Consider the following 26,625-nt stretch of genomic DNA (forward strand, 5'->3'; position numbering starts at 1 on the left):
TCACATGAGGGCAAATCAGTGTTGATATACAGACCTATAATGATGCATCTTCTTGCACGTCATGCGCAAGCACAGATACCTGGAAGTGTCATGTCACGTGTTGAATGACGGGTCAAACCGAAGAAGCACAGGTGGAAACTACCATTGCACTTATGTTTCATTTATTAAGTTTTAGGAAGTAGAAGTAAATATATGCTGTGACCTGAGCTGCTGTGGATGTGTGCGCTCTGGTTTAATAATAGACACTAATTAACTGTGCGATAATGCGGCTGGGTAATAGAGGAGGGGGTGTCCACACTCTGTGTTCAACTCACTTAACATAGGGGTCGATGCAATGGATGATGGGAAGTTCACGTGTCATCATTTGTACAATATGTACTAAAATATAATTATATATGAATTACTACCTGCAACGAAACAGATGCATGGCAGGTGTAGTGACAGATTAATTGTCTACATTTTTTTTTGTCAGACTCTCAAGTCAGTCTCAAGTTTTAGATGCAAATATTATGTAAAGTAAGCCATCTGTTAAGATTGATGGCTTGAACTGGACAATGAAAGATAGAGCAGTGTGATTTTGTTTAAACATAAAGAGCGAGCTGCAGCGAATGATTATTTCCATGATCTGTAATCCTGTTAATTTTTCTCATTTAAATGGTGAAAAAAATATCAAACTGAAGTCCCTGAAGGTCACCTCTTCAAATGCTCCTTTATAACACACAAAGCAGTAATCAATACTGTTGGTGATTCAAGGTGTGTCGATCAATTTGTTTATTTGATTATTTTAAGTAAATAAATTAGAAACCTGTCATCAAGTTAATTCTTAGTAAACTCAACTCATGTGTCATTGAGTTAAAGTCATGTGACCTTAGTTTCCTCCTCTTGTATAGACAGTCTTCAGGGTTTCTGCTGTGTCACAGTTTGTGTCGGAGTCCACTCAGAGTGTCCTGTGATGGTGTCAGTGTTATAAAGCTAAACTGTGAGTGAATGAGAGAGTAGAAAGGTGATATCCCAGCAGTGACTGACCCTCTATTAGGGACTTGGCTTCAGAGGATGGGCACTCTATCAATAGTAATTTTAGATCAGAGGTGACTCTTTTATGAATGATAAAGCTCACTGCTATCCAGATGCTACGCGTGTGCACGCTTGTAAGGTGCATTTGCAGTCTGCTCAAGAACAGTCTGCCTGCACACCACAAACAGACGACAGCCGTTGATCGCCCAATGAGTCTAAAACGTTCCCATAGATATCTTTTACATGGCAACAATCACACCATTGTTGTCCTGATACATGGGACTCCCGAGCAACAAACTGCAAAATGCAAGAAAAGCTGAAAATATGCATCAGCAGCTTATTTTATTGTTGGTTTTCATTGTGTGCATTTGAGCGTATTTGTCTGTATTTGTGTGAACATGTGTGTATGTGGGAAAGAGAATGAGAGAAACTCCGCCTACTTTAACCTACTTGACTGTAAGGGCACAAAGAAAGCCATTGAAGGGATCAAAGACTGAGTAATTGAGCTGGACTGGAATTTAGAGCACTAAACCACAACTGTTTAAGCTGCTCAGTGCAAGAGTGTGTGGGCACTGTAGTGTCTGGGCTCATTTTTTGTGTATGTGTTTGTAAAGTGACCAGAGAAAGAGAGTGAACAGGACCTAAGTAGATCACCTTTGTACAGAGGCTGTTTGCACAAGAGGCCACACAGTCATTATAAAACACTTGAAGTATCAAATTCTGGTTGATTAGTATTATTTCTTCATATTATTATTGTTCTTGTTTAATATTTTTGCCATCTTTACGCTCAACTGTCTTTCTGTAGTCTGAAGATCTTATAACTTGAAATGCAGTATTTTACTTATAGAAAAGCCTCTAAACAAATGATCTGTAACTAAAGATGAACTTCCAGGATCATGAATCATTTGCTCAGATACATTATGTCATTATCAATGCAGCCCCCTGGACCTTTTTTAACAATGTACAGTGTAAGGTCTGAATTTCTGCTTAGACATGATAGAGCCTTGCTCGCAGTTCTGTGGAACTGAACATGAGTTCAATGTAAAATGCTAAAGATAGCAAAGCTAACATGTTTTTCTTTAAGCAGGTATAATGTTTACAATGCTCATGGCTGTATATTTAGTGTGTTAGCATGCTACTTTTTGCTTATGAGCAAGGAACAGAAAAAAACATCTGGCGCTGACCACTACCTCACCTCTTGTCTGCGTTCTTGCACGTTTTCATCTCAGCAGCCTGCTCCATACTGAGAGAGGCAGAGAAGTGACAGATTATGGTCCTGCCTGTGACTCTCAATCTAGGTCACAGAGCATCAGGGGGCAGCACGCCTGGCTCATTTAGTCTGTGAGTCACACAGGGCTAAGAATGCTGCTGGGGATGTCTCCCTCTCCCGTCCACCGTGACACCACAACTGCCACGTGATTTTTACCACTATTACCTTCCTTTATGTTTGAATGCCTCAAAGCAAAAACAATGCATCCGCTTCTCTAAAAAATAGCTCCTCGCCCATTTGTTTCTGATGATGTTTCCAAATACACAAAATCATACATTATGACCTAACAGATGTGCACTGATGTTTATCTTGAGAGTTCACATGACATTTTTTTCTGACGTTGATCAGTTTTATACTTTTTGAAGAGAGACATGTAACTTTGGGAGAACATGTTGGGGGGTGACAAGCAGAAAAATAGGCTGGAATTGATTTGGATTATTTTATGTTGCTTTTTACGAACAATTTTTCATGAACTCAAAATTGTTCATTGTTTAAAAGGTTTAACAACAAACCTGCATCTTAAATGTAATGGGGTGATTTAAACTGGAAAAAAATCTGAAAAAGGTTTGAAATCTTGAAATGGTAACCCAAAGACAAAACAGATGCTTTTGTCTTTACATTCTTGTTAACCAGCACATTATTAAATTGAAAATGTAATTCTATTGTATTTTTTCGGGGGCTTTTTATGGAAATTTATTGATTTGATAATGATCTTAATACAGTATAACATGAAATAAATACAATGGAATCCCCCCCCAAAAAAGTAAAAAAAACATTGATTTCAAAATTCCAACGTCTAATAAAAATCCTTTTCAGTTGCAGCCCGAGTGGAAAGTAGGAAAATGGAAAGGAAAGGAAAATGTCGCTAAGTGAAATGATGTGACTCACTGATGTGTCTTTAATAGTTGAACAACAATGGAGGACTCTGGGAGAGAGGAATATGTTACATAAGCGTTGGGTACACAGATATGCCGTCTAAGGATAACTTCAGTGCTGTTTTCATGAAAATAAAAGAAATGATATGAGATGCATCTCTTGGTGCTGATTTGCTGAAAATAACACTGTGTTATGTTCGGTCTGCGTACATTGACCAGTAGTTCCTGCAGTATTGACAGGGATCGAAATAAAGAGGATTTATCTATTTTAAAGCTTATTAACTGTTTCAGAGGAGTCGTACGCTGATCTCCTAACACACACTTGGTTTTCTGACAAAAAGGGGAACTACACAACAACAGGATAATTTTTCTTTAAATGTTTGATTACACATCACCCTTTATTTCTAATTTCATCACGCACCCACTCACACATAAAACAGGTTGCATTGAAACCTTTGCACATAAAAAGACTGAATAATTTAGATGAGACTGCAACACAAACACAGTCAGCTGGGGAGCTGTATCGTCTCACTTTCATGTCCACAGTGAACTGCAGGTGGTCTCGCAACAACCTCAGCTGCCTCTCAAGTTGAGCTTCACTAAACATTGGGGTAACCGAGAACCAGCTTTTCTCTCGTCTGTTTGTTATCTGACTTCTGTGTCTCGTATTAAGAAGTTACACAACAGAGAGAAATGTCAGAGAGGAGTAAGTGTTACTCGGGTCACTGTGCAGTTCACTGAATTATTGAGAAAAGTGCCAAGTAGAAGGAGCAGCAGTCAGACTGCATGCAGCACACGCTTAAGATACACCAGTGACTTTGCTGCCATCTAAAGGTATTTTCCTCTTTGATATATTTTATTATTTTAAATTCTTCACTTTTAAATAACATGAAACACAAAGACATTCATTAAAAGATGGTAGCTGAATCCATCCATCCTTCTGTTTTACTTGATGCAGTGTTTGTTGATTTACTCTTTCCAGGTTGACATACCCCAAGTGCAACTCCTAGATCAACTAATGCACTCATATTTCATCCCACTCGTCTGTCATAGTTTCTCCCTGATGCATTTCATGTGTCATCACCTCCCCTCATGGCTGCTCTGTGTCTTTACCATGGTTTTACCTCTCAAATTCCCCGGTGCAGTCCCACATGGGCCTGGTTGCTATGGACACACCCCATTTTGTGCCCTCCTGCCCTGCCCCCAGTACCCCACTGCTTACACACACGCTTTCACTTTGTAAATTCTCCATTATCCCTCTCCAGATTAGACTGGCCATATGTTATAGGAACACACAGTAATACAATTGAATGCACTGCTAAGCTGTTGAAACCATCCCAGATGAAACATTAGGACTCTGAGAGCATGTCACAACTTGTCTCCAAGGCTGCTTCAGATGTACAGAAGTGGACCGTTTCTAGTTCCAATGTGGAGGGCAGACATTGGCTGAACAGGCAGTCTCCAACAACCCAACATGTCAGAAAACATGAGACCTTTTTTTTTTTTTCTTTGCCCGCCTATGTCAGCTCAGGGTGTGTAAAGGCCACTTAGGATTTAAATAATAGTCAGGTATAGACTAGATAGAAGCAGTATATGTGCAATGGAAGCAACTTTTTTTATTTTTTAATCGTTAACCTTAATTTTCTCTCTTAGGGAGGGGTTGGAAGGTCCTTCTGGACTCTGGTCCTAGTATTTTTTTATGGACTCAGCCCATCTTCAATAGTGGTAGTTTTTCCCTATATCCATTTCCTAGTCTTATTTTATTGCACTTCCTGTGTTAGATTAAATGCATTTATTGAGACAATTTATGTGCTGGAAAGGAAAAAAGGAACTTTTTTATTGTCATACAGTTGTACAAAAAGACAATCTATGAAGCTCTGCTCTTCTATGTTTTGCTACTGTTAAACACTCTTCTGAATGCCTTTTCCCTCCAGTCAGTTTGTGACTCCTCATCTTTGTGTCTTTTTTTTTTCTCCGTTTTTTTCTATATTTGCTGTAGCATTATGAACTTTCTAAAGTGGCTGGGCTGGATCTGCTGCTATTGTAGGCTTGTTTACAGGGCACACTGTTGTATTGAAAGTGGATATATATTAGCTGCTCAAAACCGGGACCTGACTCGACTTGACTGCATCATCTGTTCACCTTCAGAGGCAGTGCCAAGAAGTTGAAGTCTAGTCGACTTACAGGTGGAAATATACACCCTTTTTTATTTTAACATGTAATTGGAAGGTTTAATAATGGAAACAATTCAAAGAAAAAAAACTCCAATGCTGGCATCAGCCTTTGTTATGTCATAGTTACAATGGCTTATTCACAGCATACATGAGCATAAATCCCACAGGAGGACATGCTGTTGTGGTGTTAAGTAGTATTTATAACAGCTTTGCCCCTAAGTGTTGAAGTGTGTGAAGAGTAGTGTGTCAGGTGTGTCATCTCGCTCAGCGACGCTCTCCTCCTCCATGAAACCAAATCACTCAAAAAGTTGAGTTTGAAACAGGAGGTGGAAACAATCCCCAAACGTCCTTCTTTTTTGTTAACTTGCTGCTCTTCTTTGCCCATCAGCTTTGTAACCCCTGTAATTACTTCTCCAGGCCCTTAAGGGTGCGTGCGTGCGTGTGTCACTCCCTGCTACAGTTCAGTTCAACTGTGAAGTGAAACGTGATTCACTCTGTGACCAGAGTTGCCACACCCTGCCTGCTCCTCTAGCGAGAGAGATTTAAGACCTGCACAGAAACGTGTGCAGGTGTGTGTGTGTGTGTGGTAGACTTTTTTCATTACCTAATGCCTGTTATAAGTGTTTCATTGTCTGAGTCAATGTATGTGTATGTATAGCTTCTTTGATAGATAAAAATGCATGGCTGACAAATAATGTATACTGTTAGTAGTTAACTGTTAAAATGCGTTTTTTGAGGCTTTTGCTGTTCTCTCACTTTTACAAAGGTGACTCCATTTAATCACAAGGATTGGAATATTGTCTGTACAGTAACGTGGCCAAGTTCAGCCATCATGAAACGCCAAAGAAATAATATTGGTGTCCCAGTTTGTGATTTCAAATTGTTTAACGGTCTTGCGAAGCGTGAGAGGAAGGGCGTGTAAAGACACAGTGGGGTCTTCACAAACACACACACTCAGACAGCTCCAAGGTGATGCATTAGGGATGTCCATTCCCGCTCAGCGTCTTACACATTGCACATGATGTGTAACGGGGGCGTAAATAGCTGGACTATAATTTAATGCACTTGACTCACAGCACTGTCTGCAGGACATGTTGCAGAGAATCACAGCAAACTGTACAGAGCAGTTAAAAAAAAAGTGAAGGGTGTTGGTTTTCAGAACACATCTTTCCGAGCATCATATCAGTAGTCAGTTCGCTTTTACGCTTAAAATTGGCATTAATCTCAAATCCAAACTCAGTGAAATTGTAAAAAGAAGATATCATTCCAAAATTAAACATCATTCTAAGGATATTAGAGTTAAGATTTCATATATTTTCATAACGGTCTACACACAAGGAAAACATGTGTTCTCCTTGTGTGTACTTTTAGCTGATGGCTCTGCCACACTGCAAGTACAAACATGCTTTAAACGCACGTTCATGCTGCCACATACAGTATTAAGTTTTACTTGTCAAACCACTCTTTTGAAAATGAACATCGGCCTTTATTGCTGCACAGCCTGTTATACAGTGATGGGCGCTGATGATATAGCAATAGAATGAAAAGATATTCAAACAAATCTTCTTTTCCAGACCTTCATTAAAACTCTCTCAGATGAAGGGAGACTGAATACTGGAGATCATGACATCATCCTCCCTTAACAGAAACATGCATGGAAAAGAGTGGAAGCTGGAATACACATGTGTCGGCTGCATGTGAAGCTGACGGCAACATTTTTAGGATGATGTTGTTTTCTGTTGTGAGACTACTATGAATGTTTGAGTGTGTGTAGGTAAGAAGGAGGCTGCTGGGAGATCTCAGCAGGGATTTCATTCCACAGGTATACATAAATAATATACAACTAACTTTAGTTCCTATCAGCTAATGCAAAAATGGAACAATGTGTCCTGCTGCAAATGTAAGTTTGTTGCTCTACCAAAGTCATTTGAATTATCTTGATTTATTAACATTTAGAGATCTTGTAGAAAAAGGCCTGTGGTTTTAGACGGGCCCTACGTTCCATTGTCGTATCTTCAAACTCCCTTTGAAGTTATTCTTTTACTGTTTTCAGTGAAATAACAGATGGAAAGATGTGTTTGGGATCCTTTTCAGTGAGCAGGTGTTTGACATGTGTTAACAGTGTTTCCCTGAGGATCCAAGCGAGAGCGATATTAGATGGGGAAGAGGGAAAGAAAAGTAGGTAAAGAGAATAGAGGTCGGTAGCTAATTATTATTCAGCCTGTGGGGTAGAAGGAGAAAGCAGTCTTGCTGCATTTCAGACAATACAAGCCCGGCGAGAGTGTATGAGCAGACTCGGCTTTGATGTGTCTGTTGCCAGGTTGTGAAAAAACTAAAACAAACACGTTTTGAAATGAAGGAGGTGAGCTTTGGCAGCTTTATGTAGAGAACTGGTCAATGTAATGGTCTGATGGTCACCACCTCCATTTCATCAGATATGACTGGGTCATTGTGAGAAAGTGGGTTAATTGTGAAGCACTCATCACCTCTGCAGAGCTGTGCCCTGCATCTTAAGCAGATATCTTTGAATGTTTACATTGTAAACACCTCTGGAATGGCTTAGGCTTTCTTGCACCATGCCCAATTGTTTACAGTCAGGGGGCAGAACAAACACCTAGCTGTGGGAGTGTCAGCTGCCTGGGGGAGGTGTTACTGCCCTTTGTGATGTCACAAAGGAAACATATCCAAACAGCCTATTTGAACACACATTGATCTTTATCAAAAATGGGTTTGTGGACAGGCTAGGGACACATATTAGTGTTAGAAAACCATGTTAAAGTGTAATGTAAGTGCACCTGTAAGGTTTTTGTTGAACGGCAGTAAACATGGTAATATAGTAAAAAACTTAGCTAGAATTACATGCAGAGAGGAAATGTGAGAGAAAATCATACATGTATTTGTACAGGAATACGCAATGTGATAGTTTAAAATGGCTTTTAACTATTCAGGTTGCGCCTATTGATTTAAGTATGAAAAAAACCTAAACAGATGAGTTTCAAATCATCCAGATGGAAGAGTGATTACTTGGACTTTCATTTAATGCTTCGCCAGCCCCTCCCCCACAGCGGACTCCATTCCTCTCCTGCATTTGCTCTCTCTCTGTGTTTTCTGCAGAGAAACTGCCTGTTCACATGAGCTAAAAATAAATCATGTGACTGAGCCTGGCCAACTGTACCGTTCATGCATTACTTATGGACGTGTTTGCTTTTCTTCCATTTATTTCTCGGGGGGAAAAAAAAGAAAATACAGCTCTCGCTCGGAGTTGATATTGTGTTTGAGTAAGCTCTCAGGGGATGTCCTCTGAACGTGAGCTCTGTCAATTTAGCTAGCTAGATGTTAACTTGTCTCTCTGCTGTGGTGATTGTGTATAACTGCAGTTTGATGAATACAGCTGGTTTGTTAGCTTGTAATCAAACTGCCAAATATGCAAAGATGTTTAATTTTAAACGTAGCTGTATAATCAGCACAAATGTAGCGTTGGATTTGTGCGTTGAGTATGCAGATGATAATCCATTATCAGAGTAATGATTCAACATTACAGATTCAGACTTTGTGTTTATCTCCGTGCAACAGTTTTATGTGGCAAATAACCATGAACATACAACAGAGCCCCAAAACAGAAAAAAATCACTGCAAAATTGTGTTCTTAAAATGTTCCAGAGGAACAATGATAATCACTCATCATTAGAGACTATCCAGGCCTCTCCAGGATAAGCAGCAAACAGGTTCGTTTGTTGGACTAAGCATTGTTATACGTGAATCTCTGGTTGCTCTATGTTTTGCTTCCTGCAGAATCTTTTTCTTCATTTGCTGCAAATCTTTTTCGTTGAGCTGATGGATGGAAAATAAGCATTGTTCCAAAAGTTGCTGCACCTTTCAGTTGTTAAATGTTGACCCTTTTAAGCCAGATTACAGTGAATAATTCATTGAATAAGAACATTGTTTATCTCACAAATCTTATTTCGACTTGTTGTAGTTTTTATAATCATAGCTATTCATATTACTTACATGGTGGTGATTTAGTTTGAATGTATTGCTGAGAGATGGCAAAAAGAATGGCATCGCTAAAAGGAGCTTTATCACGGTAATCTGGAAGGTTTTACGTATTTATTGGTTTGGAATATAAAGAGTAAATGTAAGTATACAGCCGTCTAAAAAGTTAATTAGTTTACAGTAATTTATTGTAACAACGCAGAGTATAAGTATGCTTTCCATGTTTAGACATTAACACTGAGTGGACGTAGAAAACGTATAAACACACGAGTGTGTTCATCTTTATGTGTAAAGAACAGCAAACACCTACTTTGGATTGAAAGTGAACTTTTGCCCTAATTGGGTTTTTTTTATTTACAAATGTCTGCAATCCTCTGATTGATAGTTAGTTGATGTATGCGTTGTTAACTGTGAGTCTCAGGAGCCTTATAAGGGCACCAGAAGACAAAACATCAGTATAATATTTGGACAACCTTTAACAGGTCCTTACTTTTCTGTATTTCTTTTCTTTACAATGTCCCTCTTATTGTCCCGCTGTATGTCAGTGTGATTAGAAAAACCTGAGTTGCACTGATAGCCAATCACACAGAGGTTAGAAAGGGACCTATTAAATGAATCACCACAGCTTGATACACGAACTAGAACAGCAAATGCAGTTTTTCCTGATGGATTTTTTAAGATGCGTCTGAAAATCAGGCTGCTTTTTCCCACAGAGAAGTTGTGTAATGAAGTCAGTGCGTTGCTTCAGGGCCATCAGAGAGCTTCGTCAGCCTGTGTTGTGTCTGGTGGGTTGGAGGGAGATGCAGATGGGCTGCCGGCGGGGTGGATAGGAGGAGGTTTTCAAAGGGACATTTTGCTGTTCCACCACTTGTGACTCAAGACGCAAGTGGTGTCCTATGTGCTCTGGTTGCACCGTAATTTACCTTTTCCCTCCCTCTCTCTCTTCATCTTTCTCATTTTCATGTATCAGTGTTTCATACCGCACTGCTCTCTGAATCATCTCCGAAATCTCTCACCCACGCTTCCTTATGTTTCCAAATTTAGTCCTGTTATGTTTTCCCCTTCATGTCATCTCGAAGCTGGAATTGAGCCACATCCTCTACGCCCTCAGCCATCTCTGGAGATTACTGTGTGCATCCATCTGTGTCTCTATCTTCTCTTTATACTTGCCTCTATCTTCTCTGTTGCTATTTCATCATTCTTTGTGTTTTCAAGAATGGGAAATACCCCAAACAAAAGTGGTTCGGAAATGCTTAATTTAGGAAAAGAAAAAGAAGGAAATGACAATAATATTTTCAAAAATAGACAGAAACAAAGCATGACATTAGATAACTTGATGAATTGTGTCACAAAAAGTTTTTTTCTTTTTAAGGGATTTATAGTTTCATGATCTATGCTGTTTTCAGAACTTTGATGGCGCTGTATAGTTGATACATAAAATGTGCCTGATGTGCAGTTAATAAATGTACATTATACTGTAAAACAAGAAAAAAAAATGCTCAATCCATTTTTAAACAATATAGAGTTGATAAGAGTCTTGTTACTTTGTCTATTTTGAGCAAAACATCATAATCATTTAGGTGGGGTGCAAAATGGCCTAGGGGTAAGAGGCTGCCCGTGTGCAGAAGTTGGTAGTTTTCCAAGTAGGCAGCCCGGGTTCGAGTCCAATCCATGGTGCCTGTCCCCCATTTCCCAATCTAGTCCCTCTCTCTTCATATAAAGTCACAAAAGCTAAACATAAGTCTTTTGAAAAAGAGTGGGTGTTTAGCCACTTTTCGAAAATGTTTGCTTTTTAATTACTTATTTGAAGCTGAAATGATGTTATCCTTTATCATACTTGGATTTTGATTGACATCCCTCATTCCTTTATCTCTCCCAGGTGATATTACACAGAAGGGCTATGAGAAGAAAAGGATCAAACTTCTGGCTCCTTACATCATCCATACTCCAGGTAATAATCCATAATGTATTTTATTCCCAAACACAAGTGCATATCCCCCGATTCAGAACATCCTCATTTTATGAAAATATGATTTTGATAGACTTTTTTCTGTTTTACCGTGTGTCCTCTTTTCTTTCACTTTCACAGTTGTTTTATACATTTCCTCCACATCTTGTATTGTGGTTTATTTCACAAAATGTTGATAACATAACTGCATTGTAGCATAACTATCTAAAAAAAAAAGTGCTGTTTTCTGTAGATTCAACTTGCTTGAAAATAACTAACACTGCCTCCTAGTGGCACCATCTTTTTCCTAATCTCCATTTGTCCCACTGACGATGGAAAACAGATTGTGAATTGTTAGCTATAACTTATTTAAAACATTTTGATGGTATGAACATTTTTCCTGTTACTGTTATTGGAAAGAATTTCACTTTTCCACAATAGCTGTTGTTTTTTGTTGATCTTACTCTTAGCTGAAAGGAGGGTACATGTGAGCCTGTAAATATGAATTTATTTATTTGCATAGTAATATTTATCATAATAGTCAACCTTCATATTTTCTTTGAAAATTATGAACTTTTTTATTTTATTCCTAAGAAGTTAAGAAGATAATAAACACGACTTGGATTTTTAAAATTCAAGGTATGAATACACGTTTGTTGTGTTTGACAGTGGAGCCGCCTCGTCAGAATGATGTTCTGCCTCCCGCTCCCAGTTCCTCCTCCAGCCACGCCCCTCCCCCCTCCAACTCATCCCGTTATCGGGAACGCCGCTCCCGCAGGACACATCGGGGTGGAGGAACCAGGGATGACCGCTACAGATCAGGTAAGAACTCCAAAGAAAAACAATATCAGGGAAAGATATTACACTCACCTTTGATGCACTCATGACTCATTTTAATTTTAGGTCTCTGCACCTCATTCATTAACTTACATGAGTTTCCAACACTAAGCTGTGTCAAAAGGACCAATTCATTAAAAGTTAGTTTTTATGTTAGTTAGTTTTAGTTTTTTATGTATGTTTTGTGGGGGGCTGAAACAGACGGCTGTGCAGTCCTGCAGCTGGGGAGCCCCTCAGTGAGGACCCCTGCTCTGTGAAAGCAGAGTGATGTCACTGACTGGCTATGTGTGAGGAGAACAGGGGGAACAGTGATGTGGAGGGAAAAACTTGATACAGTCAAAATTACAAAAGAAAGAAAACAGAGCAGTCGAGAAGAGGAAGAAAAGTGCAGAGCATGTGCAGGGGGAGTAAGACTGTCTCTTTCTGAATGTCTTTTCAAAATTCTTGCATCTCATATGAAACACCCTCACCCTCCAGTAAGCTAAATATCAAGCTGACTCATCTAAAGTCAGTGTTTTAGGCTGGAGTTTGCTAGAATGCACATCTTTATCATAGAAAATCTGTCTGGAAACAGAGTATTTTCATCAGATTGAAGGATTCAGAAGGAGGTTGGGGAGGAGGATTCAACACAGAGAGGATTAGAGCAGTAAAAATAGAGTCAAAGCAAAATTGAGATTGATAAATACAAAGGAAATGAATGCACATGAAATTGACTGAGGCAAAGTAGCACTTAAATGTCTTTAACAAAGAAGTGCAGAAAATGAGTTGTGTATTCTTCCACATAATGATGTGTGCAACCTATTTCATTCTGTTAAACATACTTAAGGATGTAGCTACTTTTTAGTCAGGATGTACGCAAAGAGAGCACGAAGGCAACTGTCTGATATTTCTTCCTCTTCTTTGATATGTTTCTAAATTCCATGAATGGGTACCGTACTGTATGTCAGTCTTAGCAGGATGATGAGATTTTATTTCAGACACACATTGTCTTACTTCTTATCAAACAAACTGACTACTAAACAAATCAAACACTAAAGTAAAATGCCAGGAAGTGAATAGTGAGCTAAACAACCAATAGCTAAATTTACCACAGAAGGGCAACAACACTAAACACTGTGCTAACCCTAAAAAATGCTAACACTGACAATGCTAACGGCACATGTTATATATAAAAATGTTTACCTCGTTTGAAAGACTTGCTTAGCTCACAGACTGTAGGTGAAGTGTTTTAGCATGCTAACGTGCTTATAAGCTCTAAACAAAAAGTCAGACTGATGTCTTTACAGTCGCAGCTCGTTTGTCATAAACTGAAGAATACGATGAGTTGTCGCTGATGAAGGCACTAGAGCCATGGATCACCAGTAAACTATAATGTTCTTCTTCTTTAATTCATAAGTATTTGTATGAATTCAAATGGCAATTCATCCAATAGTTGAAGAGATATTTTAGTCATGAGTGACAACAGACAGCAACATCCCTAGAGCAAAAAAATGAGTATTGACAAATAACTGACTAAACAGAAAACGAGCACTGAGACCAATAGCAATTTCAGTGATTATCATCGTTGAATGGGCTGTAGAGAGCAACCTTAATGTCAATCTCCTCTTGCTTCCTGTAATCCTTACTTCCTTTTAACAGCGTTGTGTGTAAAGCTTTCACCAGAACACAAGTGAAGACTGTTTTGTTATGGGGCTGCTGTCTCTTTAGGTAACACATGTACAGAGTTCTTTGTAAATTATTCCTCCGCTTCAGATTTCTAATGCTAAACCAAGTGGTGTGTATGAAGGATTATAATGTATTAAAGTCTTTAGCTGTCCTTACACATCAATGCTAATTTAAACTGGTGCAAATCACGCCACTTACCTGCACACACCCTAGCGTGCTTATCACCACAGAGACAGACCTCATCCTCCCAGACATGTGTAAGGAGTCATCCTCTCCTGATGCTCCTGTGTGAGGGTGGACGTTGGCACACTATGAGAAAAGATAATTTAGCTGTAAGCAGTCTGTTCAACAAAATGTCAGTTATGTAATAACAGTCCCCACTGCTGCTGCTGTTGCATCTGCTCACTGCTGTGTAATGAGCCGCGCTGATGATTTTAATAAACGTGTTAATGTTTGAACGGTAATCGTGTCCCCTGACTTTATAGATGTGATTTGTCAGCGAGTCTTTTCATGTTGCTCATGTTTTCCTTTGTGGGTCTGAATGTGTGGCTGTTATTGTGGTCCTTTGAGTTGTGTTTGTGGGTGTCATCAAGCAAAAGTGTCTCTGCATGCATTACCATGTGCATGTGTGTAGGCAACTGTGTGGGCTAACACACAGCTCGGCTAGCTCCTTCCGTCATAGATTCCTGTGTCAGTGGGAATACACCGTCATTTTGTTTTGATTCTCTCCTGACTTCTTCCTTCTATGCTTAAAAGCCTCACAGAGACAAAATATAAAGAGCTGCTATTAAGAACGAGTCACACAAATGAAGCAGATAGCAAACTTGTAATTAATGGAGAAGAGATTTGTCCTTTAAAGTGATTACTCATCCATCATACACGTGCAACCTGCAACGTTAAACATTTCATTGTTTAATTTTTTTGAGGAGCATGTTCATGTATTTCTTTGTTTTGTGTATTTTCTGCTAATTTAATCTTCCAAGCCTTTAAAAGTAAACATACTCTGTGTAAAGGCACACCAGATATGTTTTTTCTTGATTTTAAAAAGAACATTTACTGATAGTTGACCTCGCTGCATTTCTCTTAACACCTCTTACCACATTTGTAAAACAGTAACGCAATAGGAACCTCTGTTTAATATATATATATAGAGAGAGAGAGAGAGAGAGAGAGAGAGAGGGAGAGGGAGAGAGAGAGAGAGAGAGAGAGAGGGAATATAAGAAGGAAAAAGAATAAAAACTATACCTGTATAAAGACACACACAAAGAAATGAGTTGTGATATGAGTATTATTGCTTGCTCTGTTTGAATCAGATCCAAAGCTGCCAGGCTTAACTCAAAATGTGTCTTTTTCTGTTTATCCAGATATTCACACTGAAGCAGTACAGGCCGCTCTGGCTAAGCATAAGGAGGAGAAGATGGCCCTCCCCATGCCTACCAAGCGACGCTCCACCTATGTTCAGTCTCCCATTGAAACCCGCACACCACCAGGTAAAGAAACTCAATCCTCCTACTCTGTTGTAAACTTACACAGTAAATTAGAAAAGACATGGCTAAATCCTCCTTTTTCTCTGTTATTCAGACTCCTCATCAGGTTCTGAAGATGACTCCGCGGTACGCCGGCAGTCATCTGTGGTTGCTCCTCCCCCTGTGGTCCATCCTAACCTACAAAGTCCAGACGCTTGGATCAACCGCACCGTGCAGGGCTCCTCCACCTCTTCCTCAGCCTCCTCCACTCTATCCCATGAGAGGGAGGCCAAGCCACAGCATAAGAGCCAGGCCCAGGCCCAGCCCCAGCCACAGTACAAACCTCAGTACCAGCCTATGTTTCAGCCTCACCATCAGCCACAGCCCCAGCCTCAGTACAAACCACACGAACAGCCGCGCACTGCAGCTGTGACTGACATGATGGCTAACAGTCGTATTGGTGAGCCACTCCAATGATTTTTAACAGACTTTTTTTAAGTACATAATGGACACTACTAACAGTTGTTATTTATAAGAACATATGAGAAGTTCTTAAGTGTTATTTCATTTTCCAGCGTGACTAACTTCTCTTAGAAAGCTTGTATTAAAGCTTCTTAAAACGTGTTCAAACTGTTGAGATGTGGAGCTACAAGGTTTGAGATAATAAAAAACGTCACTTAAGTTCTATTTTACTCAAAAAAAACATAGACCTTTAGCTTCATCCTCTCAACCTAACTGGTGGAGCTGTCGGTCATTTTCTTTGACACATGTTTTTTTGTTTAGGTCAGTCTAATTCACCAGAGGTTGTTGTGGTTGACAAATATATCAATACAAGCATCAAATGTGCTGACATGTGCACATTGTGATTGATAAACCATTAATTAATTGACTTTATAATTCTGTGGTGCTTAATCATGGTTTAAAATAGATACATAATGATATAAATTCTCTTAAAGTTTCAGGAAATTGGAAAATAAAAACAGAGTTAACAAAAGAAACACAAGCCATCAAACTGAAGGATGAAACGGGATACGTAAATCCACTGAATAATACTTTTTTATTTGAAATACATTTTTAAATGTTTTACCCACTCTCGTAGGTCTTAAAGGTCTGTTTATATGCTGTGCTGACATTGTATTTACTAAGCTGTTTAAAGCATCAGTGTGTTCAGACTGTCATCCCTTTATCTTGCTGCAGCTCCCTCAGAGAACCACGCCCCGCCTCCAGATGTTACAACTATCGGCCCTTCATCCCGGGGTCCACGGGTGGACCTGCCGTCCAATGTGGCGGTCCGAGGGATGAGCCGGGGGCAGAGCCGCTCAAGCATGATGGAGACTGCAGACGGTAACAACTACATCATGATACAAAGATCTGATAGCCTTGAAATTTGTTCGACTCCGTGGGGAGCTGACTCCATTCACAGATGTTTTCTCTCTACAAAAAAAAAAAAAGAATCCACTTCCAACCATGACATTTCATTAATCAGACTTTACTGCTTTCTTTTCTGCTTGACCTCTCTCTGACACATTTTGATTTGACTGGCTGATAGGAAGAGGTAATTTCCAGAGTAAGGAAACTCCTTCAATTATTATGTCCCGAGCCTTCTGTGTTTGCCGTTGTTCCCTTATTCTCCCTTTCTGTTTATAATGTATGATTAAAGGAGTAAATGCAACAAAAACAATGTCCGCACACAGAATGAATCCTCACGTGTGATCCCAATCCAGCAACAACAATGTCAACCCCACTTCTCACTTATGTTTTCCTCGTGTTGTTTCCACCTACCTATGCTGCTTTTCCCTCTCTAAAGACATCTCAATCGGTTATAAACTTTGCTTCAAATACCTACTCTTGTGTTTCTGGATGGAGAGCAGCATGTCAGAAAGTTGGCAGAAGTTTATGCATTTAGCGTTTTGATACTGTATGTACGATGCATGTTGAGTGTGATAATATGTTTGTCCTGCCACCGCCTCTCCCCACCTTCATTCTACGTGTAGGAGTTCCTGTGAGCAGCAGAGTGTCTACGAAGATTCAGCAGCTGCTCAACACCTTAAAGAGGCCGAAGAGGCCGCCGCTCAGCGAGTTCTTCACTGACGACGCTGAGGAGATCGTAGAAGGTAGGCAGCTAAATGAAGCTTTATAGACCATCTATAAAACTACACTGAAAATTGGAATTATTTTGCTTTTGCCTCCATGCCACATGAACTAGCTGAAACTGAGTTTGCATGCTTTGGCATTTTATAATTGATTTGAGCACATTAAAATGTTTAAATGAAATGCGTACATACAACACTGTTTAGTCTAACCAACACTAAAAAAACTTTACTTGGGTATATATTGTGTATCTCAAGGAGTGCCATGGCTATGTCATTGTATTGATGCCTTACACAGCCAGTATAATGACAATACAGCTTTGTATTTGTATTAGATCAGTCCAGCAGTGATTTATGTGCTTCAGTTGTTATCAAAAAAGAAACACTATTATTTGGTTATACACCTGAGAGTGTTCTGTTGTGTGTTTGTCTTTCTCTCACAGTGCCCACTCCAGACCCCAACACACCAAAGCCTGAGGGCCGTCAGATCATCCCTGTCAAAGGAGAGCCTTTAGGAGTGGTCAGTAACTGGCCACCAGCTCTGCAGGCAGCGCTGGCACGTTGGGGGGCCACTCAGGGAAAGAGCCCTGCCCTCACTGCTCTTGACATCACAGGCAAACCACTCTACACACTGACGTATGGTGAGAAACGAGACTGTTGATATTCGTGCATTAACACTGTCAATTCAGAAGCAGTAGAACAGACCTGCTGGAAGTTGTAACTTAAAGTTGTTTCGTGTTTAGAGCTTTTTCTGTGGAGTTGTTCATCCTTAAAGTTCAAGAGTTTATCTGCATAATAGACTAATGCTTGCACTGTGTTACACTGTCCTGCACCCTCCTCCCACCTCCACCTTCTGTCTGTTAGGGAAGCTGTGGAGTCGCAGTGTGAAGCTGGCGTACACACTCCTGAACAAGCTAGGCGCCAAGAATGAGCAAATCCTCAAACCTGGAGACAGGGTAAGAGGGCTGGCACACAAATACACACTCAACAGTCTGTATATAATGTGATGTCATCCTGTGGAGGAAAACCTGTGCATTTTCAACTTGCACCCATATGACGTGCCTTTCTGCAAAACATCTGATTCCAAAGCCGTTCCTGGAGATATTGATCATTACTTACCTCTGAGTTATACAGGCTAAAATCAGACACTTATATCACACCATTTTCAGCTGTGTCAGCAACATCAGAGTGTGTGTTTTGCTATTTGTCTTTGTATGTGTCAGCAACTCCAATAGATTGAAACGGACAGAACTTGGAACATTCCTTTCATCCTTGGTTGTACTTTGTGTTCAGTTGCATGGACATGTTACACTTACATGTGCAGCACATGTAAGCATGCTACCAATGGGAAACTTGAAACACATGGCAATATACAACAGACTGTATGAACATGGACGTAGTCTCTGTAACATCATCCCTTGGTTTCTAAAAAGGTGTTGTAGGCCCAAAGATGACCATATTGGAAATGCTGACCCTAACTAACTTCCAGCCAATCAAGAAGCAGACAAAGAGGCGGAGTTGAGACGGGCTGAATGAGTATTTTGGTTGATGAAACACGCCCATCCAGCTCATCATCTAGCTAGCATATTCAAAACGATGAAACAACCTGAACAAAGCCAACAGTTTAAGGTTAGTAATGGGATTTAGGTAAACTGAAGCCCAGAATCCTGGAAAACAGGTACAATGCGCCCGTCTGTCAATCAAATCATTCACGTCCTTTATCATGGCTGTATTTGCCAGATTCATAGCCTTCATTTAATAAAAACGAATGACCTTATAAAGTCACTCATTTCATTCAATAAATGAGCTCTAGTCAGAGAAAGTCCTGTAAACATGGTAAAACAGGCTGTAAACATTATTATCTGTAAAAATTGGCATTTTAAAAGGACCCAAATGGGAATTACTGAGTTTTTTTGGCAATCTTCAAGTGGACACTTGAGGAAAAGCTTTATTTTTGCACTTCCACATTGGCCTTATTTTAACAAGAGGTTGCTGCTTGCAATGCACTATATAATATATCTAAAGACATTCGCAGTGTCACCATAAATGTTGGCATGTTAATGTAACAATCAGCTCTTCAGTCCTGGATGTTTGGTACTGCTGCACAGGTCCACTAGACTGGTACTCCCACAGATGGGACAGAGAAGATCGATTATCAGTGTAGGGTCTGATGTTGACGTACTTTGCAAAATGAAATGTCCATCTGATGGCGCCGATCCACCGCATCAATCAAGAAAGACCGTTAAGCACTTTAAACATTCTGAACTCACACTGTCTCACTTAAAAGACCTTCAGGTTAAACTACAAGTGCCCACAAATCACCTACATCAAGATGTTCAGACATGATGGAAAAACTTCCTCTTGAGGAAAAAAAATCAATTATTGCAGTTTCAGAAATATAATTTGAACCTAATTTAAACCTGACAGTTGTGGCTGCTACCTGTTCGTATGTGCACCCAGCACATACATTTTTTTTTTATTTTCTTTTTTGATATTTATTTTTCAATAACAAATGCACTGCTTTGTGTAACCTTACACATAATACCAAAAACCACAATAATACCACTTTTTTTATCATGATCTAAATAAATACTAGAATCAGTATTCGTATCTGCACACACAGTATGTAAGCGAATCTGAGAAGAAGTGGACCGGTGTTTTCATGAAACTAAAAATTGTACATTTTACCAACCACTTTTTTTTTTTTTTTTTATCAAATCCTAAAGAGCGTCCTTAATGTGTTGGTAGGTAGCGCTGGTTTACCCTAACAGTGACCCTGGGATGTTCTGGGTGGCTTTCTATGGCTGCCTCCTGGCTGAAGTGATTCCTGTACCTATAGAAGTACCACTGTCTCGCAAGGTAAGCAAACGGATGAGTATTTCTCAAGAATATATAGCTTTGTGGGGGTTTCTGAGCTATGAATATGTTTGTTTGTGTCTTTTTAGGATGCCGGTATGAGTCAGGTGGGTTTTCTGCTTGGTAGCTGTGGTGTCGGTCTTGCTCTGACCAGCGAGATCTGTCTGAAGGGTTTACCAAAGACACCCACGGGAGAAATACTGCAGTTTAAAGGTTTGTGAGCTTTTCTGAAAGTATTGATTTGTATTCATACCTAAACTTTCTGCTGACCTTGACCAACAACAATACTGAGTTTTTTCTAAAAATAGTGCTAGAGTGAAGAAAATAGAGTAATTTCAAATCCCAGTGTATTATTTTTAAATGAAGAAGAGACTATGGATTCAGGTTATAACTCCTCAACATTTGTGTATAGAAATGTTTAATTTTAACATGTCAGTTTAATTTAAGCCCCCTTTATTTTTTATACTTGTCAATGATGCCTCTCTCTGATAGGCTGGCCTCGAATGAAATGGGTGGTGACAGACTCAAAGTACCTGACCAAGCCTTCCAAAGACTGGCAGCCGCACATCCCCACCGCCAACACAGACCCTGCTTACATAGAGGTAACCTTCTCCTTATCTGCTGGCAACTCATTTTTCAGGAGATTAATCTGTTTGTCAGAATTACAACGATAAATTATTTTGATAAGGAAAGAAATGTTTGTTGTGGTTCACATATATTTTGGCCCCTTGTTTTCTCTGTGTGTAGTACAAAGCAAGTAAAGAGGGCACAGTGGTGGGCGTGGCTGTGTCTAAAGTAGCCATGTTGACCCACTGCCAAGCTCTGACCCAGGCCTGCAACTACTGTGAGGGTGAGTAAACACATGGCAGTGTGATCACCCATCCTCTGTAGGCGTCTTCATCTGTGCTGTTCAAACTGAACTCACTTCTGTCTCTCTTCTCTTCAAGGTGAGACTTTAGTGAATGTTCTGGACTTTAAAAAGGATATGGGCCTCTGGCATGGAGTCCTCACAGTAAGTGTATTTGGATGTATGCAGGGATGTATTTGCACATGAGATGAAATTTGTTTAAGTGTATGACATTAAAGTTGATTGTTGAGTATGTTGATTTGTTTATTTGCACCAAAAAGACAATAACACAAATAAGAAAACATGTTCTCATGAAGTTTCTGGTTAACTGATCAATTATCTAAATGGATTCAATAAAAGACAGAGGAGTTGTGACTTAAAGCAGTTATTATAGTTGGTCATAAAACTAAATGACCTTTCATCCCTCAGGACTGTTGGATGTACGGTACAATCTTTTAACATTATCTGTCCAAATATACAAATGTGGGGGTTTTTGTTGTGATGGAAAAAGAGGTATTATCTGTTATCTGTTATATCTTGTATCAGAAACTTTATCAGGGTTTCTTCCCTTTCCAGGCTGTGATGAACAGGATACACACTATCAGTGTTCCTTATGCTGTGATGAAGGCCTGTCCTCTCTCCTGGGTTCAGAGAGTCCACATAAACAAAGGTACATTTACGCACTCTTGTCAACTTGTCACACAGAAGATTTGAATGCCAAACATGACATGATGTTTTTTTTTCTCCTGCAGCTCGTGTAGGTTTGGTGAAGTGTCGTGATCTACACTGGGCCATGATGGCTCATCGGGATCAGAGAGACACCAGTCTGGCTTCACTACGGATGCTGATTGTTGCTGATGGTGCTAACCCCTGTGGGTACTCTATAACCCCCCTAGCTTTATAAGCTGGCTGTACAATGTAGATGTAATAGTTGAAATAAAATCTCTTACCCTCCAGGGTCGGTGTCTTCATGTGATGCCTTCCTGAACGTGTTTCAGTCACACGGGCTAAAACCAGAAGTTATCTGTCCCTGTGCCACGTCACCTGAAGCCATGACAGTCGCTCTACGCAGGTATGTCACTGATCATTCCTTTTATAGATATCATACAAAATGAAAAGAAACCAAAATAAAACAATCTCTCCTCAAAGTATCAAGTACTACATTATATTTAGTGCTAAATAATAAACAATAATAAACAAAAGCTCATAAAGATTACAACACAACACAGTACCTCACTCCAGGCTTACTTTCGTTGTTACTGGTTGTTACTAGCAGAGATGGGATGTAGATTTAGGCTGCATTTTCTGAATGTGACTGTGTATACGTGTGAGTGGGCAGATGGTTAACTGTAAGAACAGATGGGATGAGCTAAGGTGTCCATGTTTGATCGAATCCCTCTCCTGTGTAGGCCGGGAGTTCCTGGCGCACCCCTCCCCGCCCGAGCCATCCTCTCGATGGGCGGCCTAAGTCACGGAGTCATCAGAGTCAACACTGAAGACAAGAACTCCGCCCTGACTGTACAGGATGTGGGCCATGTCATGCCTGGAGGTGAGCAAAGAATTGAATGACGGATGAGTCAAGAGGAAAGCATGAAGACAAATGACAGATAGGTGCTTGTGGGGAAAGTCTTGACATACAACATTTGAGTGTCGGGTGCAAAAAAAAAAAAAAATCTCTCATGACCTATATAATGTTTTCAGAAAGAGAAGCCCATTAGGAAAACATAAGGATTTGAAACATGTTGGTGTGTTACCACCACCTCTCTTCCTGCAAACACCAAAACACAACAACAAGAAGAATCTGTCAACTACCTTAGCACGTAGGCTATGTATTATCAGCAACATTATATTTGTGTTTTCAAAGAAACAAGGTCTTTTCGCGAATAATGCCCCGGATATAAGGGTATTTTATTTCTACTGTATTTTTAAAGCTAATCCATACCTGGTTTGTATTTCTTCTATCTTTAATTTGTCAAAAGCTTCCTGGGGACAGATGTTGCAAAAAAAAAAAGGGGGGGGGTTCTACAAACAGTATGTAAAGTGTGTTGGTGCTACTACTGTGGCCATGCTCTAAATTGTTAAATAGTTTAAATAGTTAAACAAACAACCCTGCAAGTTCATTTTTATTTGACACTAATGGTATGTAATATTCAGGTATATGGATTACAGAGATTAATATTGAGAAACCACAAATTAATGGCTATAGGTATACTATACAAATGTAAAGGTCTCCCCTCAGTACGTCTAAAAGAAATAACTAAATTTTTTTTATAGCTGCGCCACAATATTTCAGGGTTTCATCAAACCTTTACTGTCATGTATTTAAAGTATCTACAATACAAAAGAAAGTGAGCCTATTTCCATGTTGCCAAAATCACAACGCTCAATCAGTCGCTGATTTTATTTTATTTCTCAAACTCAACAGTTGGAAAGTGCTGCTGTTGATTTTTCTACTGATCATGCCATATGTTAACATAGACTTAATGTACCTCTTGTGTTATAAAGTCCATGTTTTTTTAATTTCACCTTAATGTGTCTCCAGCTCTGATGTGTATAGTAAAACCAGACGGGCCTCCTCAGTTGTGTAAAACAGATGAAATAGGAGAGATAATCGTGAATTCTCGTGCTGGAGGCAACATGTACTACGGCCTGCCTGGAGTCACTAAGAACACCTTTGAGGTAAGAAAGCAGAATTAGCTTAACTTACTTACTTAATAAAATCTCATCAAGTCAGAAAGGTAATAAATATTTTTTTGTTTTAAATCGCGGTCCATTGTGACGGTGTGTCTTTTGGTTTCAGGTGATACCAGTAAACACTAACGGAGTTCCCATTGGAGAGATTCCATTTGTGCGCTCAGGACTGTTGGGATTTGTTGGCCCAGTAAGTCTGACTGCTTCATCACAGTTTAACATATTTAGTAACTCCTGGAAACCTTCCTCTTCTCTCTGTCTTTGTATTGATCGTAATAAGGGTGGTATAATGACCCACTGCGTGTGTCCTCCGCTCTGTGCAGGGCAGTCTGATCTTTGTGGTGGGGAAGATCGAAGGTCTGCTCATGGTGAGCGGGAGGAGACACAATGCTGACGACTTGGTGGCCACAGCTCTTGCAGTTGAGCCAGTCAAAACTGTGTACCGAGGGAGGTGAGGAAACAAATACATTTATCTAGAAACACATTTGTTTATAAAAAAGGATGACCTTCTCTCAAGTGCTGACATCTAGTGGTACAAAGGGAGCACAACAGTACTGAAACACGGCTGAGATGCAACAAAATGGTGCATTATAACAGCTAGTGTTAAGATGTGACATTTGATTAATTTTCATTACATCTACCTGTGTTTCTGTTTGTGTTTCCATCAGGATTGCTGTGTTTTCAGTCACGGTGTTTTATGATGAGAGGGTCGTGATTGTGGCGGAGCAAAGACCAGACGCCAGCGAGGAGGACAGCTTCCAGTGGATGAGCCGAGTGCTTCAGGTAAATCTATCTGTTTATTTAAGGTTCCTATCAAGTCACATGTCACAGTGTACATTGTACTTCTTTTATTTCAAACAATACAATTATTTCTTGTGTTTTAAGTCTTTTATTTTTTTTTCAAGACTAGTAAACTGCAACGTTAATGCTCTCCATTCAGCACACCTCTTATAACAAGTCCAAATCAACATTCTGTCTATGGAGTGTACGTTCATTTTGGTATTCTGTGTAGGCTATCGACAGCATCCATCAAGTGGGCCTCTACTGCTTGGCTCTGGTCCCGGCTAACACTTTACCTAAAACCCCCCTGGGTGGCATCCATATATCTGACACCAAGCAGTTCTTCTTAGACGGCAACCTGCATCCTTGTAACATCCTAATGTGTCCACACACGTGCGTCACCAACCTGCCCAAACCCCGGCAGAAGCAGCCAGGTAAGTGACACATATCTTTAAATCAGGCGCGTGAGCTGTGTACTATGCTCTTTTCTAAATGCAAGAACCAATTATATCTGCAAAGATAAAGGAAATTGCTGTTTGTTACACATGTAATACAGTCACGGTTCAATGTGTTTGCAGAAGACGTTAGTGTTAGTTTAGTGTTAAACATGCACATGTAACAGCATTCAGGAAATTAATATACCTGTTGTTTGCCCTAATTTCCCTAATGTCATAGAACCACCTACACACCGCTTTCTAAATATTCACTCAAACAGAAATGTACCCAAATGTGAAAAATGAGCGCATAGACAGAACACAGATGCTCATATAATAACAGCAAATAACATACTTGTTATATGTTAACACTAATTAGATTCACTTCTTCATTATTTGTCCATAAACTGCTTGCTACAGCAGAGCCATGTTTAAATGTTGCAGTGATTAACTCTGGAGTTTGTTTTGTAGACTTCTACATTACATAAAAACTTTTGCCTGCACGTTCTGAGCGGGTTTTTTTATACTGCCTTCTCTGGTAGTTGGCGTTGGCCCAGCATCTGTGATGGTCGGCAACCTGGTGGCAGGGAAGAGGATTGCCCAAGCTGCAGGGAGAGACCTGGGCATGATCGAGGATCAGGATCTTGTCAGAAAGGTAGTTTTGACCACAAACTTTCACTTTTTTCCGTCAAGCCAAAAACTCTGTATGGGAGAACCTTTTAACCCTGCTCCTGTTTCAAAAGAGCCACATGCAAGTTGTTTAAAATCAGAAGGAAAGTGTTGCATGCTTTTAGTCTCTGATAATGACTAACGGTTTAGTAGACTTTCCATGATGCGTGTGTTTTACTGGCCCATGCTCAGCTAAAGCTTAGATGCTTAGCTTTTCTTTTTCTGCTCTCCTCTCTCTTTCTGGATGTAGCTCTGTATGTGGCCAACTGTGATGGTAAGAATTACGGCCCCCTTCTGGCATCTTCCCCACACTTTTGTTTATTTTTGTCATGCTCTTATCTGTAACATATTGTGGTTTTAATTGTATGTGCTTGGAGAAAAAGTGCATGGTTTATTTAATGTGTACTTAATCACCTTCTGTAGCCTTTGTACTATTGAAATCTAAAGTTACTGTTCATTATTTTAAGAGCTTGATTGGCACAGAGTATATGGAATAAATTGTTTGCACGTTGGCAAGATGTTATTCCTGACAGCTTCATACTGAGATATGCATTGTCTGAGCAACACTTTAATTAGCTTAATTTAATTCATTTAAATAAAGTTCTTTCATTTGCAAAAACTCCTCCTGTACAACCCCTCCATGGTTGTGTTTGGAATCATACTCATACACGTGTGTGTGTGTGTGTGTGTGTGTGTGTGTGTGTGTGTGTGTGTGTGTGTGTGTGTGTGTGTGTAGGTGTGTGTAGGTGTGTGTGTGTGCGTGTCATTAAAGCACATTATGAGTATATCTTACATTCTTGTCTTTTTGTTTCAGCATCAGTATTTGTCAGAGGCTTTACACTGGAGGGCACAGACAGACGCCGACCATGTCCTCTTTGTTCTTCTTAATGCTAAGGTATCAAACTGAAGCACGGAATACAAAATAAGTTCACTTTGGCTTCAAAATAAGACCTTCATGTTGACTTTTTGCTTACATCGTGACCTTGTGACTTATTTCCTCTTTGCCTTATCCCTGA

At 39.8% G+C, this 26,625-nt stretch overlaps 1 protein-coding gene across 2 annotated transcripts in view; it reads left to right on the forward strand.

Annotated features, from left to right (window-relative positions):
* Positions 1–26,625, forward strand: part of dip2bb (disco-interacting protein 2 homolog Bb) — a 37,065-nt gene that overhangs the window by 1,076 nt on the left and 9,364 nt on the right. The window contains exons 2-26 of one of the 2 annotated variants that reach the window (XM_079340551.1): positions 11,206–11,277; positions 11,944–12,096; positions 15,141–15,266; positions 15,358–15,702; positions 16,440–16,586; positions 17,237–17,356; positions 17,776–17,973; positions 18,197–18,288; positions 20,081–20,191; positions 20,278–20,401; positions 20,681–20,790; positions 20,936–21,038; positions 21,136–21,200; positions 21,612–21,705; positions 21,788–21,907; positions 21,993–22,107; positions 22,445–22,584; positions 23,578–23,714; positions 23,836–23,916; positions 24,050–24,177; positions 24,395–24,509; positions 24,739–24,940; positions 25,483–25,595; positions 25,860–25,883; positions 26,424–26,504. In XM_079340551.1, the coding sequence (XP_079196677.1) occupies positions 11,206–11,277; positions 11,944–12,096; positions 15,141–15,266; positions 15,358–15,702; positions 16,440–16,586; positions 17,237–17,356; positions 17,776–17,973; positions 18,197–18,288; positions 20,081–20,191; positions 20,278–20,401; positions 20,681–20,790; positions 20,936–21,038; positions 21,136–21,200; positions 21,612–21,705; positions 21,788–21,907; positions 21,993–22,107; positions 22,445–22,584; positions 23,578–23,714; positions 23,836–23,916; positions 24,050–24,177; positions 24,395–24,509; positions 24,739–24,940; positions 25,483–25,595; positions 25,860–25,883; positions 26,424–26,504 (3,116 nt within the window). The remainder of the gene's footprint in view (positions 1–11,205; positions 11,278–11,943; positions 12,097–15,140; positions 15,267–15,357; positions 15,703–16,439; positions 16,587–17,236; positions 17,357–17,775; positions 17,974–18,196; positions 18,289–20,080; positions 20,192–20,277; positions 20,402–20,680; positions 20,791–20,935; positions 21,039–21,135; positions 21,201–21,611; positions 21,706–21,787; positions 21,908–21,992; positions 22,108–22,444; positions 22,585–23,577; positions 23,715–23,835; positions 23,917–24,049; positions 24,178–24,394; positions 24,510–24,738; positions 24,941–25,482; positions 25,596–25,859; positions 25,884–26,423; positions 26,505–26,625) is intronic. The other variant, XM_079340552.1, reaches the window with a different exon arrangement.

This window comes from Symphodus melops, assembly GCF_947650265.1.
Source record: "Symphodus melops genome assembly, chromosome: 4".
Taxonomy (NCBI): Eukaryota; Metazoa; Chordata; class Actinopteri; order Labriformes; family Labridae; genus Symphodus; species Symphodus melops.